This window comes from Esox lucius, chromosome 3 (assembly GCF_011004845.1).
Source record: "Esox lucius isolate fEsoLuc1 chromosome 3, fEsoLuc1.pri, whole genome shotgun sequence".
In the NCBI taxonomy this organism is placed as follows: Eukaryota; Metazoa; Chordata; class Actinopteri; order Esociformes; family Esocidae; genus Esox; species Esox lucius.
In genome coordinates this window covers 28,973,414-28,995,251 of record NC_047571.1, presented here as the reverse complement: position 1 = coordinate 28,995,251, position 21,838 = coordinate 28,973,414, and the positions used below count along the sequence as shown (strand labels likewise).

Here is a 21,838-nt window from a genome sequence, read left to right as displayed (position 1 = left end):
ATTAGGGGTACTTATGTTTAGGCATTACCGGTTAGGTTTAGGGTTAGGCACAACAGCTAGTTTAATTTAAGGTTTCTGGGTTAGGACGAGGTCCCCACAAGGATAGAAAAAAACATTTATGTATGTGTGTGTGAGAGAGAGTATATAAAATATATAAAAACTTAACAGGACCATGAAGAAACACACACACACACACATACACATATACTTTGGCACACATCTTCACACACTTTACACAGACCCAAGTTAATAATGTAATGTAATAATGTTAATAATGTAATATAATAATGTTAATAATGTAACACTGTTTTGGAGTGTAATATCATGTACATTTGTAAATATGTAATCCATGGTTTTGTTTTTCTAATCTTGTGCTCATTGTTTGCTTCGGATGGCCGCATTCATCATTTCATGATGTGTCATCATCATTTCCCATAGGGAAGCCTTGAGCTATGAAGCCAAATCTTCATTATGGACTAGTCTCAGGAAAACAGAGATACATTAGCATTGAATCAGTAGTATAGAGTTTAATTCATCCAATTATATCAAAATAATATTGTGCTATAGTCATCTTTAGTATAGCTGCATGGAATGATCTTAACGCCAAGGTACTGGCCCATGATTATATTCAGTTTCCCGGCCCACGATTATATGACACTTTCACTACCCTTTCAGCGCTTCTCAGAAGATCTTATGCTAATGCTGGAAAAAAATTTGATCAGCCGATCCAGCTTAAAAAAACGCAATACTCTCGGGAACATGTATGTAAATAGAAAACAACAACATATACAAATCAATGATGATGTCAGGTTGTTATTTCCCAGTCTATTAAAGACAGACGGAAGGGGGTGGGGTGTAATAAATCTATGGCGAGTGTTGCCCCACCAGGCAAAAATGAGTAGTAGTGGGGGATGGGTAAAGCGCTGTTTTGACTGGTGGCTTGCAGGAAGCATTGTGAGGTACATAATGGAGCTAATGACCTGGCTGTTAAGTACTGTATTTTAATGTGAATTTGGGTTTTACAGATCCTCATAAGAGATGTTGAACTCTCCATTTTAATACAGACAATATAGGCCACATTCAAATCTGTATAACTTAAAAAATATCGGTTTGCATTGCGTTTGAATTTTAAAGGGGTTAACTGTTTGATCAAGACATTTCTATATATCAAAGTGCATTCTTATTTCTATAGTCAATGGTCCGTACTCTGCTAAAGTGAATGTTGTTTGAAAATACTGTAGCAAGATGCGTGGACTGACCATTTTTGTAGGGAAAGTCACGTCACAGTGTTTAGTGTGAAGCCGTTGCCTTCGAACCGCCTGTCTCTGTATCTAGCTATTAGCTTTAAAATGTTCATTCATTTCCTTCAGATATCAATTTTGCAATCTTTGGAAAGAGATAACATGCTTTAACTTTAATACGAGGATTACAGTGAAAAACATCTATCAAAAGATTTCCGACAAAGTAGGTAATGGATTATGGGGCACTCGTTTTGAAAGAGACGCTAACTTTAGCGTACTAGCCTAACTAGCTAGCCAGCTAATACGGTAACTAGCTAGCTACATTAGCATTCATGTTCAGGAAATTCCATATAGGACATACTTATTTTTTTTAAATGTATTGTAGAAATGTGTTAATGCAAAACATATCACAATCCATTTGAAAGTGATTACCCTGTAACGTTTTGTTTTAACTGACATAGTTAGATCGTTAACTATTTAGCAATACCTCATGGGCACGGAGTGTGTCGAGCAAAAAAAACACGTCGCCGTGCACAAGCTAGGTAGCTCACTTGCATTAGCGTAGCCTCCCCTTCGATATCAACCGCGTGGGGGATGGGCTTTGTGCTTTCCGCGCTAGCTAGCTAGTTAGCCGTGTAAGCTAAACTGACGTTAGCGTAGTGACACAACCCGCCTGCTAGGTGACAGGGTGCATCGTGTTAGTCTGGCTATCTAGATGAATTAATTTTAGTTAGTGCTACATTTTATACCTGGTGTTATAAACTAGATGGGACACTCAAAAGACACAGTTAGCTAACGTGCATTGTGCTAACCAGTTATCTAGTCATTGACCTTAGATTTGGTTTGGTAGTTGTCGGTGTTTTCCCCAAATCCACGATGCAACGGTCCTTAGTACTGTACTTCACATCGTGGAGTTGAGAAAGGTAGTTTAGCTAACTACCAGCAGTGTGCCAGTTAATATTGAATTATTTTGGGCCAGTTCTTCTCCATTTCCTTTTAAAAATCTAACTACTAACATTGTATTACGAGTTTACTGATAACGTTTAGACTTCTCCGAAATAATGCATCTACTGCGCAAACGGCCTATAATTTGATATAATAATTTGTTTCGTTATGTAATGCTGCCTTTTCTACGGTGAAAGAGAACCCTCTAGGACCTAGTTACAAGGTAAAGGCTCAGTCGGATATTCCATTTCATTCAAGCTTCATGCAAATGGAGAAGAGGGAAATTAAAAGCTGTGCAACAGCGAGAGTACAAGCCGGTCAAATAGACGAGCAAGTACTTCAGACGAGTGGATGTTGTTGCACGGATGTAGTGTCTGGGACCAACATCAGTTTTCTCTACAAAAACATTTGGAAGTCTTCCTTTGAATTCTAAGCATCTAGGCGTATGTCATCACAGCGTCATATAAAAAAAAATACAACAAAACAAAGCCACAGTTGTAGGAATGTCAATTATTTGCCAAGCGTTTCCGTGACTGAACAATCCACCATGTTGTAGACTGTCTGGCCATGTGTTGAACATCCAGCACATATTTTCAAGGTACAACACAGAGTACTCATGCCCGGCAGATGTGCTGTAGCAGTTATTTTTCTCAGGTCTGTCTCCACCAGGTTGCTTCAAGCACAAAGGTCTATTGGTTTCCACCCTGCTGACCCAGTTTCTCTGATAGTGCAGTTAGCCCTGGGCTAATCGGATCCTTGTCATTGCTACAATCCCCATACGACATTGGCGGTGGTTATGGATTTCTACTTTTTTGTAGATGGTTAAGAGTTGTGGTGTTTCCAGGCAACATTTAAAAGTCAGCCTCTTTCCACATTGTACGCTTTTAGACTAGCTTGCCACCGTGTACACACAGTCAACTGGAACAACCTGTAAAGTGGAATTAGACTGTTGTTGTTTTTGTTTCCTGTTTGCATTCCTAGGTTGCTGAGTTCCTCTGCGGACAGTGGGACGATGTGCTTCTGAGAGACACTTGATCACATGGTGAGTAGTCTGGGTCTGACGTCATCACGTTTTAATAGCCTACATAGTGGCAGCTGAGAATCTGCCAGAAGAAGCGACACATTGTGCTTTTGTTGAACACAGTGTGTATCAGAAAGCACAGTGCTTTTCACGGAATCACTGAGTGCCTTGTAAGGATGACTTTCGACAAGATTTAGCTCAAACCAGGGCTGCCAGGATGCTGGCTGAATATTTTTGGATAACCCACAGGAAACATCTCCCAGGATGTCACATTCAATCCCTCCTCATACGCTCTGTGCACATTCTCTCAACATGATAGTCAGCTCCTTTAAAGGAGCAGAAGGGCAGTTTTTCGGCACAGTCCCGTCCACTGCTAGGTGTTTTGACAGAATTATAACATTTCTATTGGACTGATCTGACAAAGTCTGTCCAATAGAATTGCTACTTTTCTTGCTGACAAAATGTATTTGCAACAGGATCAGCGGGATGGAAACACCCCTGTGCGTCTGTGCATGGCAAATGGAGACAAAGAATTTGAGTGATTCACGTCAGCTCTCTCTCTCCCTCACCCAACTGACTTGTGACACAACTCCAAAGGAAACACAAATCACTTTGCTGTCCCCCAAATTATTTAACATTTGCTTGGGAGAAGAAAGAAAAGAAATCCCACAAAACACCTGAAACTGTTGTGATTTGGCTTTTGATTTCCAGCACGTTCACATCCTAGGCTTGGCTTTGAGCTATGGTTGGAATGTGTCGTACAAATCACTGTTCTGAGTTAGTCCGTTCCCATGCGACAGCCTTTGTGAAGGGAGCGAAATAGGGGGCTATTGTCCTTGGGTGAGGTGTAAAAGAAATTGGGACAGCTACAGTCAAACCTACAGAGAAGCTTGTATACAAATAGACCACATTCCTTTCCGATGAAATGTTGTGGGAAATTAATATTGGCAGAATAGCTTGAATTCCTTTTTTCAATGTGTTATTTAAGATGGCCAAGGGTTTCTCATGCGTGTCTTCGGCCTGAAGTCAAACTAAGAATGTATGGTTCCAGGCCAAGGGTGAACCCCCAGGCTGTATTCTGGCTTAACCTCACTAATCCTGGTCTGTGAAAGGATGTTTTTCAGCAGCTAGGGGTTAGAACGACAACGTCACTAAATTAGTGTTCCCAATTATAGGCAGATCTAACCTCCTCTAATGCATACATTTTTTTTTAAAGATAGTGAAGCTGAAGGACCCCATTCTGGCATTAGTATTGTATAGGAGAAGATTTGGTTTTGAAAATTAAAACTACACATTTGGATACACCCTCTCTTTATTTTTTTCAGTGACCTCAAGCTTCACAGTCAGTATCAATGTTAACATCTTTGGGTGAGATCTTCCATGGCATGGAATGTCCTGAATGTACAACCAAACCTGCTGGCTTTGCCTGATGCCTTGTTGCAGTCCAACTCCACTCAAGGTTTCAGCCGAACTGGTGGCAGATTTTAATGTATTTAATGTGTTCTGATATCCACATGCAAGAAATTATTTAACCAGTGGTGTGTTCCACTGGCCGATTGGTAATGTCATTTCTTTGGCTCAATCAGACTGATGCTAAGGGCTGCTTGAATGCGATGGGGTGACAAAGTTGTGTGGTTGCATTTCAGCGGTGAAGTGTGAACAGCGGTGTAGCCTCCTTTCAGCACGCAGTGTCGACATACAGTACTGTGCAAAGGTTTTAGGGAGGTATGTAAAGGGAGAATGCTTTCAAAAATAGACATGATAATAGTTTTTATCAATTAACAAAATGCAAAGTGAGAGAACAGAAGAATTATAAAAAATCTAGTCAATATGTTGGTTGAAACACAACAATTTACTGAAACAGAAGCAGCTATCTAGGGAAGAATTAAATTGGGTGAGGAACAACCAAACTCAGCTAACAAGGTGCGTTTGCTGAAGACAGTTTCCTGACAAGTGATACACCAAGGCAAGACTGAGCACAGCAACAAAACACAAGGTGGTTATACTGCATCAGCAAGGTTTTTCCCGGTTTTTCCCAAATTTCAAGGCAGACAGGGGTTTCCAGATGTGCTGTCCAAGCTCTTTTTAAGAAGTGTAAAGAAACGGGCAGCATTGAAGACCATAGACACAGTGGTCGGCCAAGGAAACTGGCTGAACCAGATGAGAAACACCACATGCTTGCTTCCCTTTGCGATCGGAATATGTCCAGTCGTGCCATCCTCTCAGAATTGGCAGGAATCCGTGGGACCCTGGTGCACCCATCTACTATCTGAAGAAGTATGATCTCAAGTGGCCTTCATGGATGTCTTGCAGCCAAACAGCCATGCCCCCGACATGGAAACAATGCTAAGCGACTAAACTGTGCACGAAAACACAGGAACTGGGGTGTTGAAAAATGGCAGCAGGTGCTCTGGACTGAAGAGTAAACATTTGAAATATTTGGCTGTAGTAGAAGGCAGCTTGTTTGCCGAAGGGCTGGAGAGCGGTATACAAATGACTGCAGGAAATAATGAAGCATGGTGGAGGATCCTTGCAGGTTTGGGGCTGCCTATCTGCAAACGGAGTTGGATTTGGTCAGAATTAATGGTCTCTATGCTGAAGTACAGCATTCAATACCGTCAGGGAAGCAGCTGATTGGTCCCAAATTTATTCTACTGCAAAACATACAGTGAAAGTCATTAAGAACTCTCTTCAACATACAGAAGAACAAGGTGTCCTGGAAGTGATGGTATGACCCCCACAGAGTCCTGATCTCAACATCATTGAGTCAGACTGGGATTACATGAAGACTAAGAAGCCAGTAAGGCTGCCTAAATCCACAGAAGAACTGTGGTTAGTTCTCCAAGTTGTTTGGACCGATCCACCTGCCGAGTTCCTTCAGAAACTGCAAGTGTACCTAGAAGAATTGAGGCTGTTTTGAAGGCAAAGGCCGGTCACACCAAATTTAGATTTAGATTTTTCTTCTGTTCACTCACTTTGTATTTTGTTTATTGATAAATGTAATCTATTAACATGTCTATTTTTGAAAGTATTCTTATCTTACAAAAACATTTCACACCTGCCTAAAACATTTGCACAGTACTGTATAGTTCATCTTAAAACAAACCACTCCATCAGGTAGTCTACTGGAACGCCAGACGTTTTGCCAAACTGGAGCCTTATACAATGCTGGCGAGTTTGACCTTTTTGGTCTATTGTTTCCACCACTTACTATTGCAGAACTAGCTGTTCCTTGAGTTCGGCTCACAAAGCAACAGTGGAACAAGTACTAACAATTATTTTTATAATTTCAATGATGATATATGCAAAGGCTCTGATTTAACCAGTGTCGTCGGTTTCTTTAGTTCAGGTTTATTCAGGAGCCCTGTGTACCATGCAGTTTTAAACTGGGTACTGTGAAAGCACCATGACAAACACAATGTGACGCCAGCAATACATTTTTTGTTTCTATCACACTTAAAAAATAATAATACATCTGGCATACTGGATAGAAATGCATTTGATGTCATAATTCTGCCGGTGTTTTCTAAAGGGCATTGCCAATTGCCATGAGTCTGGCACTCCTGATTTGATTAGCACTGGTCAGATTGACTCTTCAGTTGGCTGGCATTGAAAAGCACTGGAAGTTCCAATTCACTCATCCTCCACATCCTGGTTTATTGCCACAGTGCTGTTTAAACAGTGTGTGGCTTCGCTTGATTGAATACAAACTATGTGGGCTATTCCTGACCCCCACCTACTCCCTTTCCTCCAGTGGTTTTGTTCGCAAGAATCATCCAGTAATGATTTCCAGTTGTGGGGGTTAATGAATGGAAACTGCCTTGCCTAAGGGCCAGGATGGATCACTGTACAACACACCATAGAATAGGGGATTAAACTCCATGATTGTACTGCCAAGCAGAGATCACTGTCTGACCTCTGCAGTGGACCCATTTTGCTCACACGTGCACCTAAATATGTTGCTGGGCCACACTAAGGACTCTGGCTTTAACTTTTCAAATATTTTTTATTATGTGATAAGACCGAATACATTTTTTTTATAGGTATTTTAATAATGTAGTGAATCTCCCCTTTCATCAAAAACTTTTTCATTCTTTGTTGTCCAAAACTGAAAGCACATCACTGAGTTACTGCCTCCTTATATTCAAGCACAGTGGCGGCTACATCATGTTGTGGGTGTGCGTGACAAGAAACATGCATGCCAATGAGCACAGGCAAACATGTTATGCTGCATTATGCGGTTTCTCCTCTCTTTACCCACTTGCCTGTCACATAAAATATAAAGTGCCTGGGGAAAAGTGTATATCGCACTTTAACGCAACAATGTGAATACTTCTGCAATCCAGTCCACTGTGCAACAACCAGTCGGAAAAGGCAATGGATGGAAATGGTATCCTCATGTACGCCATCAGCCGCTGGAGATTGTCCTGTCTTAACACCTTGATTTATTGCTTTGGGAATTGACTCTGGTCGACTGTTTAGTCTTCTTGCATGGATCATCTGTCAGGGCAGCCCAACCCTGTTCCTGGAGATCTACCAGCTGGTAGGTTCTCTCTGCAACACCATTTGTGACTAACCAGACTTCGCTTTTCATCCAGCTCATTATTAGAATCAGGTGTGCGAAATTACAGTTGGAGAGAGAACCTACAGGGTGGTAGCTCTCCAGGAACAGGATTGAGCAGCCCTGGTCTTTGTGTTTGCGTTCTAGATCAGGAAGCTTTTTATTCAACAGAAAGCCAAATTGTTATTATACATTATAAACTGGCAGGTTGGAATATGAGACTGTATACCATGGGAATAAATTTTTTAACAAATATACCAATGTAATATGGCTCAGCTCCACGTTGCGGCAAAGATTGTGAACTTACCCAAAGCAAACCTGCATTATATCATGCCCTTTTGTACTTTATTGCTTAAAAACAAACTTGCAGAAAAATCTCACACTCTTACAGGCTTGATGGGCCCCCATTCGAGTATTGCTGTGTGATGTGAACTTATTGGCTGAAGTCAATGACTTGCTGCCGGTTCAGAATATATTACCAGACCTGTGACGTGATGGCCTAGCTATCATAGAATTGTGTCTTACCAGTAACCGACAGACTCTAGATTTGATTCCCAATCTGACCTAGTGGGCCAAGCAAATCTCTTCTTGAGCAGTACTATTGACCCTTATTACTCCTGTTAGTTGCTCTGGATAAGGGCTTCTGCTAAACATTGTAAATGTGAAACAATGCAGTGAGTTATACTGGCGCAGAGACCCTTCCTTCTGGCGTTACCTGGATGAGTTTCTCAGCACGAGGCCACAAGGGGCTGGTCAAGTTTCTGCTTAGGCACATAGTGTTATTTTTTGCCCCCCGCACTCGTTTTATTTCTCATTGCATGCTAATGTCGTTTATGTAAGTGATTATTTAAAATAAGGCACATTTCTCCAGTTTGACTCTGTTATGCTCTTAAAGCATGCTGTGTGTTGATAGTCAGTAATTGGTATTTGCCAAGATTACTCCCAAGTAAAAAATAAATAAAATAAAAGTTCACCACCAACTGTCCTGCCGAAGCACTAATCACTCCAGTAATAATCTTCAGTCCAAGGGAACTGGGTTAATGTATGTGTCTACAGCCTCTGTATGTTGTCGTGCTAGGTGTTGTTGACCCTGTGTCTCCTCCCCCTCCCACAGGCTCCTCCTCTCCTGCGTTGACCCCATGGTTTAACAACCAGGATTAAAAATGAGCATTAGCAGTGATGAGGTCAACTTCCTGGTCTACAGATACCTGCAAGAGTCAGGTGAGACAGACGTACAAACAACCTCTTTTTTACTTTGTTGTAAGCGCTTCTGAAAATTGTCCCTCATTCTTTGAATATTGTGCTTTTGAACTACAGTGCCTGCTTCAGTAAAGGGACAATTTTTTTCCCTTTCTTTGGTGCTGTCCCACCATGAGGTGCGTGCAATAGCAGCATGACAAAGGTGACTGGTCTGAAGTCTGCTGGTCAAGCATTTCTCTCTGAACAACCTTGTTTGTTTTTTTGGGGGGGGGGGTTTCAGATATTTTGACCAATACTAATGAAACCTGCAGTGAATTAGTTGGGATGTTTAAAAAATATATATTGATATAGAAGAGTGGAGAATCTGTCTTTTGACATTTTTAAATATCAGTTCCAGCAACAAGAAACATTTCACATTTATAACCGTTACTCTGGCCATTGGGAGAACCTCACTTTTCCCCCCTTAATATACATTTTGGGCAATATGTAAAACATTCTTGAGACCAGTTTGAAATGGGGCATACAGGTAGGTTTGGTGAGGCAGATTGACGGGTTTGAGTGGGGAACTGAACCCCGGTCTCAGGCCAGAGAGGCGTGGCCTGTCTCAGCCGGGAGTGCCACTGATAGACTACATAGAGCAACACACCCGGTTCAGCTTGTGGGAATGAAGGAATAATGTCTAACGTCAAAACCCCCCCCCCCCCCCCCCCCCGCCAGGCTTCTCCCACTCAGCGTTCACCTTCGGCATCGAGAGCCACATCAGCCAGTCCAACATCAATGGGGCCCTGGTTCCCCCGGCAGCCCTGATCTCCATCATCCAGAAGGGCCTGCAGTACGTGGAGGCCGAGGTCAGCATCAACGAGGTCAGTACCCCAACGTTGTTCCACCCAGTGCCCTTCCCTGTTCAGTGCCGCGTTTTCCCCTAAATATTTTGGCCGGTTTTGAATCGTCTGTTCGTTTGGACGACAGGATCCGATGACTTCATCGGCTCCATCTTTGAGTGAGACAGCTAAGACAGTTTAAACATTTAAAAATAAACTTAATATTTCAGGTTCTTTGTGGAATTCCCCTTTAACCACTAGGTTCACCCTCCCCAGGCACTGGGCATCTTTTCATCTACTCCATGTGTCAAGGGACTTTTACTTTGTGTTTTTTTTTTTTAACCACTTGTCACTGTTAGAAGCAGCGTTTACAGCCATGCTGCCCTTAACACAGACGTGTTGCCCCCCCAGGATGGCACTCTGTTCGACGGGCGGCCCATCGAGTCGCTGTCCCTGATCGACGCGGTGATGCCCGACGTGGTGCAGACACGGCAGCAGGCCTACCGGGAGAAGCTGGCCCAGCAGCAGGCGGCCGGGGTGGGCAGCACCAGCGGCACCCAGGGAGCCCAGCCCGGTGGAGCCAAGAATGGGGACGGGGGGACCGCGGCCAATGGGGAGGAGAACGGAGCCCACGCCTTAGCCAGTGAGCAGAACCCTACACTGCGCCGCCTCTTATGTTGCTACTGCATGAATGTTTCATTCAGGTTTTACATTTTTAGAGATGTTTGTGTAATAATTTAATGTGATAACCGTACAGTGATTTAAGTGATTTCCTGGATGTGTACATGGTCTCACAACCTTTAATGCACAACCCACGTTGGGTACAGTTGTAGAATTTCCTCATCAGGTATCGGTGGTACACTTTTGACTTGCGATATAGATCAACGCACGTGTACTGTCGGGAATGATGGGAAAGTGATTACTATATATTTAACGAATGGCGCGGTTTGGCTGCCTTGGTAGATGTCTCTCTGGGGAGCCTAATTACTTTTGATGAGATGTGATGTTTGCTCTCTGAAGATTTTAAAACTGAGGCTCTGTGATGTAGGACACCGCTACACTATGCACCAAGTGGCCGGCTGTGGTGAACGCTGTGTTTATTGCGTTGTCATTGAGCTGGCCAGCTAGTTAGCTATTACAAATGTATGTTGAGGTCCCCGGGTGGAATGTGCCGGACTCTTCAGTGTGACCAATGAGGCGTATCTTGTCGAGTCGTGGTTTGCCAAGTCACGCTAGGTTAACGACTGTTGAAACTCCCATCGTTCAGTCCGTCCACCAATCCTGCACTTTTAAAGGGTGATTGGGGAGCTTGTGAGCGCAGGATTGGTGGAGGTCCCGGATGGATCGGACCTAGTCGATAGAAAGATGAGTCCTGTCCAACATGTTCTCCCTCCCCACCTCAGACCACCACGGAGAGATGATGGAGGTGGACCGGGATGTGGAGATCCCCCAGAACAAGGCCATGGTTCTGAGAGGCCACGAGTCTGAGGTTTTCATCTGTGCCTGGAACCCTGTCAACGACCTGCTGGCCTCGGGGTACGGAACCCACTCTTATCACCTTTTATTTCACTCTCCCGTTTCACTTTCTCTCCAGCTAGATAGAGAAAAAAGATGTAACCGGCTCATCAATTATTCAGAGGACATTGCTTTTCATATAGCGTAATCCTGTCTGTACTGAATGGCATTTTTGTGATGTAATGATGTTTTTTTTATGATGTCATGATGTTGTTTTTATGATGTCATGATGTTGACCTACATTTTGTAGAGCAGAACTTGAATTTAAGAAAGTCAACGGCAGGTTGCTGGGGGGCAGGTTTATGTATTGGCCGCTTATTATTAGATCCTCAAGTGTGCATGATTAACATTGCTGTGTGCTATATAATACAGTATATAATACGTAGACAGAAATAACTGCATATATATATATATATATAAGCGTGCAGATAGATTTATATATGCCCGCCCCCACACACCATATACACACACACTGTATGTGTGTGTGCGGGCATGCATATTCATCTGTGTGTGTGTGTGTGCATACATCCATCTTGGTGTGTAGGTCTGGGGACTCGACGGCACGGATCTGGAACCTGAGTGAGAACAGTACGGGCAGCTCCACCCAGCTGGTCCTGAGACACTGCATACGGGAGGGAGGCCAGGATGTCCCCAGCAACAAAGATGTCACCTCACTGGACTGGAATGTGAGTTAGGGAGAGAGTGAGTGAGTGAGTGTGTGTGTGTGTGTGTGTGTGTGAAGGGAAACCGAATGTGTGTGTGTGTGTGTCACAGCTGCCAAAGGCACTCCCTGGTGGCGTTTTGCAGCCAGAATGGAAAATGCGGGGCGGTTCTGCTGCTACTATGAATGTCGACTAACGCTCGAGTCGGCTGTCATTCTCTCCCTGTTCTACAACCACAATTGAAGGGCTAAATCGCAGATTGTGTATGTTTGAAGTTCACGACATTTAAACTAATATCTGCAATGCGCGTGACTGTAGATCCAATAGGAACCTGAAATCGGACGCCTAGAATTGGCAGTGTGGCGACAAGAATTGAGAGTTATTGGTTTGTTTTTGCCCCAAACATGTAACCAATGTTCTGGTGTCTTTCAGAGTGAGGGAACGCTACTAGCCACAGGCTCTTACGACGGCTTTGCCAGAATATGGACTAAAGACGGTAAGGCGCTTGAAGATTCTCCACGGGCCAAATTTTCAAGTCAAATGTTTGCTAGAGTCCTTCTGTTAAGCAGACAATGTAAGCTTTTGTTTGCAGCCCCCCCCCCCCCCCCGGTTCTGTACAGGCCGTCATTTTGTCACGACTTCTGTCCGCTCTAGCGTCCTAGAAAAGGTCCCGTAAGGCCTCTGTAATGTAATTCTCTCGTCTCAGCATTCCTCAACTGGGAGTCTTGTGTCCTTCCGTAGTCCTGTTGTCCAGCTTAAACGGGCCCTGTGTGTTTCTCAGGTAACCTGGCCAGTACCTTGGGCCAGCACAAAGGACCTATATTCGCCCTCAAATGGAACAAGAAGGGCAACTTCATCCTCAGTGCGGGTGTGGACAAGGTGAGGTGGGGGTTTGTGACACATTTCCCCAGGAGAACGCGGTGCGCTAAATACGCCGCACGCGCCTCGGAGACGGGACCCTGACTACGTGTCCCCGTCCTGTTTTAGACCACGATAATCTGGGACGCCCACACCGGGGAGGCCAAGCAGCAGTTCCCCTTCCACTCGGCGCCGGCCCTGGACGTGGACTGGCAGAGCAACAACACCTTCGCCTCCTGCAGCACCGACATGTGCATCCACGTCTGCAAGCTGGGCCAGGACCGGCCCGTCAAGACCTTCCAGGGTCACACGGTGAGTCCGGGTAACGTCCCCGGTTCGTCCGCCCCGCCCCGTCTCCGTAGTGTCGTCGTGAGGGCGTCGGGCGTTGTGTTGTTATGGTCCAGCCCTGGCGATTGTGTCCCGGCAGCTTCTTTGATTTGCCCTTTAATCCGCCACTCCGGTCACATGATCATCCGCCTGAAGCCCCCTGTCAGGCTTGTGGTCCCGCATTGCAAATCACTCATTGGTTTTAGACCGCAAAATAAGACTGACAACTTCTAGCCTATCAAAACCGAGCAACCCCCCCCCCCCCCCCGAACGAGCCGCTGACTCATTTTGATGGGTGGCGACCTGTCGACAGGGTGAAGTCACAGTTAGGCAAGATGAGATCACCGGAAAGTTAGTATTTTTGTTTCTTTTGGGGGCGTAGCAGTTTGAGTGGTGTGATGTGACTTGGAGTGCCCTTATTCATCACTGCTGGATGCACCGTCTCACCGCTGTACAGTAAAGCTGTCTTCTTCCCTGGCCCTCCTGCAGAACGAGGTCAACGCAATCAAGTGGGATCCCACAGGGAGTCTCCTGGCTTCCTGCTCCGACGACATGACGCTCAAGGTGAGTGCACGCACGTTCTGAAGGCTGGCGTTGGGCGAAAACAACGCCTGCGCTACCGGGCGGTGCGGCTGTGAAAGGCCGACGTGCAGTGTTTCTTTTTCGTGTAAATCCTTATAATTTACTCGGTATGCTTAATTTCTTTTTAAAAAGATAATACATGTATTTGGGGCTATTTTAAAAGAAATCTCAAAAAAAGATGGCACGTGATTCCTAGGTTATTCTTTTTTTTCTTTTCTCACTTGAACCGAATTTTATTGAGCTGTGTTGAGTCTTTCCAACCGGACATTTGCAGAGGGTTTTGTCTCGCCCCCCTGTGTGCCGCTGTTCATCTCTATAGGGGGGGTAGTGTATTAGTGATGCTGAAAAAACATTTATTTTGGCGATTTGAGAGGGTTCTGAAAAGAGAGTGGGGGGGCCAGATAGTCAGGGGAGACTGGTTGCAATGGGGGACTTTTATTTATGCAATTTCTTGTCATTCTTAGAAATGTAAGAATTTGATGAATGCTGTATTTGGATACAGAAGTACCTTTTCCAGTCATTATAGCTTCTGCCCCAAAACCATCCTCTATGAATAACATCAAACACCAGGAATCAGCAGCATACTGTGAACTTCACCTCCCATAATGCCCGATACTAGGGCCGGGGTCTGTACTTTCCACAAATTATCTTAGAAATTCAAAAGAATTGAAACAATTTCAGTGTCATGAATATGCAGACATTTAAGGGTCCTAGAAACCTCAGGGTACCATGTTTGGTGACAGTGCACAACCTGGCCAGCCGCTTCGCCCTGCATTTAGACAGGTCTGCCCTCTGGAGGCCAAGCCCTGAAACTACAAGCTTCTGTTCAAGAGTCCCATTAAGTGGCTGGTACTGCAGTACTGTTGGTCTACTGGATTTTGTTGTCAGACAAGCTGACATCTTCCAAGATGCCCCTCCACCTGCTTGAAGTTGACTCCCCCCACCCACCGCAAAATCTCGGCAAAATAGGCTCAATCATTTGTGTGCCGTTAAAATGTTATATTGTGCAGTTGTCTTTTTTTTTTTTTGATTTTAAAGAATGTTTTATGGGTCATTTAGTCCCCCAACATGCTCGCAATTCAAGCAAAATTTAATTTTTTTGTGCTGTTAAAAACTTTGTGCTGCTCTGGTGTTTTAAATATTAGACATTTAATTATAGGTGATGTCACCAGACCCCCCTCCCCACCTGCTCCGAATTGAGCTCAATAATTGTCTATGTATAGTTTATTCTGAGGTCACTCAGCCCTCAACATGCTCCAAATTCACCCGTTTTGTTTGACCGCAGCACAAACTAACATTTGTACAGCACACAATTGAGCCTATTTTGCCAAGGTTTTGCGGTGGGTGGGGGGCAACTTCACCTGGGTTGCACCTTCCTCCTATAACAACAGCATTGGCGTATTTGGCATAAAAGGCAGCGCTCTTTTGTCGAGAAACATTTGCGGATGTGTGTTGTTGCTAGGTGGTCTTGACAACCAAGTGAACGCAGCGGTCATGTCCGACACGACCTTGTCGACATGGGCGACCGGCTCTGCCAAATTACCTCTGGGTTGGGGAAACCGATTGCGGGGTTCGTGGTGTACCAGTGTATCCTATATTGTGTTTTGTTGGGAGAACCTGTAGCCTCTCAAGTACTCTTGAGCAGGTCACATGCTACAACTGTGTATAATGGATTGATGTCTCTCTGGCCTCTCCAGATCTGGAGTATGAAGCAGGACTCGTGTGTCCACGACCTGCAGGCCCACAGTAAGGAGATCTACACCATCAAGTGGAGCCCGACAGGTCCGGGCACCAGCAACCCCAATGCCAACCTGATGCTGGCCAGGTAACTGGAGGAAACTCCCAGGATGCCCTCTGGCTCCTTCATACTAGGTTATGGGTCAATGCCCGTCCGTGTGGGATCTGTGGGAAGTTGTTTTTTGTTTTATCCGCGGCCTCCTGTTGACCTCAGCTGAATGCTGACGCAGGATAGTTTGTCTCTGTGATTCTCCTTCCCTGTCTTCTCTCCCTGATCGCTCTGCTTTACGCCCGAGTGGCGATCCCGCGCCCGGTTTCCCAGGGTGGCTTGATAAATGACCGTGTCCCTGAAAGCCGGGTGTTTCTGTCCACGCGGGACCCCTTAAACCTTGAATGTACCGTTTCCTGATGTAGCCAGTGTTTATTTTAGGCCGTGTAATGTCGTGGTAGGCAACATGGCTGTCAACAGAGTGCCCTGTGTGTTCTCCCGCAGCGCCTCGTTTGACTCTACGGTGCGTCTGTGGGACGTGGAGCGCGGCGCGTGCATCCACACCCTGACGCGGCACCAGGAGCCCGTCTACAGCGTGGCCTTCAGCCCCGACGGCCGGCACCTGGCCAGCGGCTCCTTCGACAAGTGTGTCCACATCTGGAACACGCAGGTACTTAATGTTTTCTGTGACTCACCGTCTGGTGATGTGTGTAATGCTGACTAAATGCATCCTGTCTGTCCGTCCAGACGGGGGCGCTGGTGCACAGCTACAGAGGCACGGGAGGCATCTTCGAGGTGTGCTGGAATGCCACGGGGGACAAAGTGGGAGCCAGCGCATCGGATGGATCGGTGAGTCTACCTCTTCACCGCCGGGAATTCCTCGCCACGTTTCCGTGGGGATTTAAAATGTAGAATTCCAAGTCAGATCTTTGGACCCCGGTAAGAAGCGGTCTTTAGGGTTCCAGGTTTTTTGTCGGCCTGGGTTCATTCAGGGGCGACTGTTCATGAGTGCTTGTTGTTCCGCTGTTCGTAAAGCCTAAAGCCTGCCAGTTTGACCCTGGCTTGAGATGAGCTTTAATGAACAGTGGTATAACCTGGTCGGATGCAGACTGACACCTATACGAAAGGCGTGTTGCCAATGAAAACCTGATGCGTTTATTTTTCTGCAACCGACGAGTAGTTCCTCCCGCTTAATATGACCGTTACTGTAATGTTGTGACTCTAAGGTCTGCGAGCACAACGCTGTCTTGGGTAATGTAGTCACTAAACTTCACAGAGATGGTGCAGATTGTGTCTAGGTGGAGAATCTCCTGGACCGTCATTAGCTGTAGGAGAAGGCCGTTCACCGGCAGAACAATAATTATTCATAATGCCCCCCTGTCCCCAAAAAGCAAGTTAGCATCTCTGTGACCTTTGATCCCCTTTTCTCTGTCTCTTCCTCGCTCTCAGGTTTGTGTGTTAGACCTGAGGAAATGACCCTCGTCTGGGGGAGCCGTGGACCGACTGAGAATGTGTACATAGCCAAAATGACTGTCCCTGCCTGTCGTCTGCACTGCTTAAGTCCCGTCAGAGCCAATCGGCGCGCCCCCGCACCCCCAGAGACACTCGGACCAACCCCCGGCCACAGGGCTGTGGCCCCCTCGTACACTGACTGGCCCGCGGGGGAGGGGGTACAGGACTATAGCACGGTCACTGAGAGAAACTATCATCCCACACCAAGAGGACCCATTACATACATACCAAAATGTCAGCAGTTTTTCCTTTCACATATTTTCTTATTTTTTTTACATTTTTCCTTTCTCCGGTTAATTTTCTCTTTTTTTTTTTTTTTTTTTTACCAGAAATAAGAAATGTTTGGCTGTTTTCCCCTCACGTTGTTGGTGTGTGCATATTGTACACACTGACATTGTTTGTTGTACTGTGGCCACATTTTTGGCGTTTTTAGGTTTTACCTTTTTTTTTGCCGTAGGTGTTACATGTTTAAGGGAAGAGGTCAGCAGGTTTTTGGGTGATCATTTACCACTGGGGTTTGGAACTGAAAACATGGCACAACAAGTGGAGTTTGAAACATTGACACTGGTTTGTTTCCAATTCGAATTGTTGTTCTGTTTTCAGTTTGCCAAAATATTTTTAGCGTGGAGGAAAGGTGCCCCACACATTTGTCTTCTTTACTTTTAAAACGACTAGGTGTGCAAAACTGCTAGGTTGACCAATCTGGGAATAAAATAAATAAATGTTTGGACTTAAGATCATCACTGCAGCTACTACAAGCCAGAGTGTCTTGTACTCTTTTTTGTGTAAGGGATGGGTAAGGCAGTGATTTTTCACACCTCCGAGGATCCCAAGATACTTCACAGTTTTGCTGTAGCCCTGAAATAGCTCACCTTGTTCACCTAATTTTGTTCAGTGTGTGAGTAGTTGACGATGGGAATAGCTCTGGCATAGTTTGAAGAACCTGTGGATTCTGGGAAGTTGCCACAGACTTCCCTAATGATGAAGGCTGGGATTGGTGCCGTAAAGGGGAGTTGTTTGTCGTGTCTTTGGGATGGAAGGCAGTGAAAGGGTCATCTCTCAAATTTTTACAGAATTCCTGGTGGGAAAATTCCATATTTCTTGCTTATTCCTTCCTGATACCAAGAACCCGGCAACAGTTTTTTCAAGAAAAACAGGGAGTTAATTATTCTTGGAATTTTTGCAAAAAAAGCTTTGGGTAGTTCATGAATAAATAAACAGGACCTGACAACCCCATACAAAGCCACACTACTCTACAGCAGAGTGCTGTTTAGTACGGCTAAATGTTTTACAGCTGTAATCTATGGTTTTCCCTTGGGGCATGTTTAGTCAGAACCAACCCCCTGCAGTATGTCATCTTCTTACTGAACACTAGTAATGTACTTTAATTGGTCGTTAGAATGTTCCCATTAACATCCTTATGCTGTGCAATTCACGACCTGTTCCTCCACAAGTCATTGCATGCTAAGCTAACCAGTGCTAAATGATAATCAGACTAGGCCATTGTTCAGTCCGCTTGCTTTTTGTTGCCTGGTTTTTGCCTTGAATCTGGAATTTTCTGAATTGGTCGGTCACGCTTTGTGTTTAGAGGCGTACGGTAACATTCATAAACGTTCCCGGTCTATCCAAAGGAGTGCTGTCATTTTCTCCCGACATCCTACTCCCATCTCATTTAACATGGTAACACTAGGCAAACCTGTTGCATTTTGTCATGATAAACAAAATGTTTCTTTTCATTGAACGTTGATGTACGTGTCTGTGCAACGGACCCCTATGTGTGTTTAAGTGGTCTACTCTGATGTCAAAGTTCGCCGGGGGCGGGGTTTCAGAGCGCCCCCTCCCCAGGGATGGTCTGACATGAGATTTGGCCATGTTCCAAGACTACTTCCATGTCTGATGCACTTTGATTTTTGGAGAGAACGGTTGGACGGTGTTCTGTTTCAGAAACCTGCTGGCTGTTCTAGTGTGTTCATTTAATTCCCTGTTCCATCACTCGGTCACAGGCTGGGTTCCGGCCTCAGTATGGAGAGGTGACGCTTTTTTTTGTGGAGTTCAGAAGGTGCCGTTCCCCCCCCCCCTCCTCCCTAAGCCAGTGTTGTTGTTTTTTTTTTCTAGGCAGGGTATTGTTGAGATGAAAAGCTGACTTTGGAAAATATGACTTGATGTAACAGTTTAACTACATATAATATATCACAGGGATTCTTTTATATGCCACTCATATGCGAGGGTGGTTTTTAAAAATTCAGTGTAACTCGAAGACGCGCTTAGAAAATGTGGTATTCTTATGCATCATGTGGGTCTTGTACCATAAGAAAATGGTTCTTTTATAAAATACCATTAAACGGTCATAGCTGTCGAAGAAAAGATCAGCCCAGTGACTGGGTTTGTAAAAGTTCTTTATTTTCTGCACTTTAGATTAATGAGAAACAGGGATGTGTGTTCAAACCGTTTTTGGTTGGCTCAATTTTGATTCATTCCCTTAAGTCGACTTCCAATATAAGAGAATGTTAAAAATAAAAAAAATCTGGAAAATGAAATATAACATTCTTAGTAAATTTCCTGAAGTTGACCCCAAAACAGGTTGGTACAATCCTGACGGAGGAGAAAACCATGCTCTTAGTTTCCCAGCTGGACGTGTGCGGTTGTTTCGTCGATTAAGCCTGGATGAATAGTAGTCTACGGTTGACCAGTTGGGTACACATGGGATCCCTGTCAACTGTTGACCAGCTGGGGACCCATGGGATCCCTGTCAACTGTTGACCAGCTGGGGACCCATGGGATCCCTGTCAACTGTTGACCAGCTGGGGACCCATGGGATCCCGGTCAACTGTTGACCAGCTGGGGACCCATGGGATCCCGGTCAACTGTTGACCAGCTGGGGACCCATGGGATCCCGGTCAACTGTTGACCAGCTGGGGACCCATGGGATCCCGGTCAACTGTTGACCCGCTGGGGACACATGGGATCCCGGTCAACAGTTGACCAGCTGGGGACCCATTGGATCCCGGTCAACTGTTGACCCGCTGGGGACCCATTGGATCCCGGTCAACTGTTGACCCGCTGGGGACACATGGGATCCTGGTCAACTGTTGACCCGCTGGGTTCCCATGGGATCCCGGTCAACTGTTGACCAGCTGGGGACACATGGGATCCCGGTCAACTGTTGACCCGCTGGATACACATTGGATCCCGGTCAACTGTTGACCAGTTGGGTACACATTGTATCCCGGTCAAATGCACGGCATTCCAAAGTATCATCTTAGTCTTTAGGTAAAATCCTTTGGCTTTAAAACACCCACGTTATTTGTTTCTTTCCGAGGCTTCCTTTGACATTTTCGTTCAGATTGTGACTTGTTTTACAAACTGATTTTGTACAGAAGCTAGAGTATTTTGATGTTTTCTTTAATGTAATCAACAATGAGTGGACTGTACCATTAAGACTATTTATTATGAAGTCTATGACAGTGGAATGGTATTTTATACATTTTTTTAGCAGCTTTTTACACTGCATTCAAGTGTTTTATTTTTTGTTCCTTCCTAAAGTACTAATTCTATCTTTGCTATGTCTAAAAAGCCCTTGAAGGTTTTGTACTCTTTGAAAACTTTTATAATTCTGATTTTATTTGTAGGTGTGTATGCAAAAATGAACAAAAAACAATAAATCTCAACTTCAACGCAGACGTGTCATGGCACCCTGGGCCATGTAAATACCTGATTGACGATTTATTTTTATTTTGGGGGGGGGGGGGGGGTTCTGTTGCAGTCTTTGTCCTCAGCCACGTTATGTTCTCTCACTCATTTGGTTGCTGAGGCTCTCAGCAACCTAAGCATCTGACTGTTGTAATATCACTCAGATCTTTGAAACGTCTAGAATAAAATCTATTTTGATAATAGCCATGTGTGTACTTTCTTTTCCCTTCCGCATGACATCAAGGCGGCCTTTTGGTGTATTACGTTTTCACTCTAAAGTATAGTTCAGAAACGCATTCGCTTCAACCGTATCCTTGGTAACGTTTTTCCTGATGACATGTTAAGGAAAACATGTGGGATGTCTACCTTTTAACCCAAATTCTCTGAATTATAAAGTTGCCATCTAGGGTGCTGGGTGCCTTTCTCAAAGAGGGAACGACACGTTTTTCTTTTCACCTTTTCATCTCTGGGCTTTGATCTGGCAGTCTTTCGGTTCCCTCCAAAACTGCTAGGGCTGTCTCTGTATCCCACCATTTTGCGCAACCACATCCTTGTTCTGAGCAAATAACTAATATTTACTTTTACTTAATTTACTGGAGGACACCTGCCGTGACTCACTGAAGCAATAGAATCATTAGTCGGACCAACGAACTAGTCAGCGAGTCTGCAATATCTTCTTGTCTGGATTATCTTCTGGTTGCTGTCTAGTAGGAGGAATGCAGTGTTAACTAAATGGATCAGAAAGTAATGTTAAAATATTATTGTAGCAGAAGTTGAATTGCATTTTGGTCTGTTTGTCATCTGGATTTCTTGAGTGACTAAAGCGACAAGAAGCTATCTCTCTGATACATAATGAACCATAGTGCAAAGGAAACACAAGATGGGGAGGTCCTAACATTATTTATTTACAAAAAACAAACATTACAAGCAGTTTTCAAGTCTTGCCATAGATTTTAAACCAGACTGCAAAGGTGAAAATGTAACTTTCGCTGTGTTCTTCTGTCAACAATTCCAGTGCAGATCTGTCATTCCATCACAACAGTTTAACTTTTAAAATCTCTGCAGGCCTCTGGTATACCTGGGCAGTCTCCTTCCTGTCCTGCTGCTGCTTCATTACATCATCAACATGTAAAGTTGCACATTATCAAAGGGAATCAATGAAGTGCACAGTTTGCGC

General features: G+C 44.7%; 1 protein-coding gene across 4 annotated transcripts; it reads left to right on the top strand.

Moving 5' to 3' along the window:
- Window positions 1-940: 940 nt before the first annotated feature.
- tbl1xr1b (tbl1x receptor 1b) lies at window positions 941-20,864 on the top strand. Of its 4 annotated transcripts, none has more exons than XM_020045587.3 (15): window positions 941-959; window positions 3,168-3,228; window positions 8,883-8,989; window positions 9,686-9,831; window positions 10,201-10,432; window positions 11,193-11,325; window positions 11,849-11,990; window positions 12,399-12,462; window positions 12,748-12,845; window positions 12,954-13,136; window positions 13,641-13,715; window positions 15,431-15,558; window positions 15,964-16,129; window positions 16,207-16,308; window positions 16,909-20,864. In XM_020045587.3, exons 3-15 carry the CDS (start codon window positions 8,932-8,934, stop codon window positions 16,933-16,935), a joined length of 1,554 nt encoding a protein of 517 aa, XP_019901146.1. In that variant the 5' UTR covers window positions 941-959; window positions 3,168-3,228; window positions 8,883-8,931; the 3' UTR covers window positions 16,936-20,864. The 4 variants fall into 4 exon arrangements, with proteins under 4 accessions (XP_019901146.1, XP_010900279.1, XP_012988765.1 ...); XM_010901977.5 differs by lacking the exon at window positions 941-959 and adding an exon at window positions 1,293-1,464; XM_013133311.4 differs by lacking the exon at window positions 941-959 and adding an exon at window positions 1,293-1,468.
- Window positions 20,865-21,838: the final 974 nt, after the last annotated feature.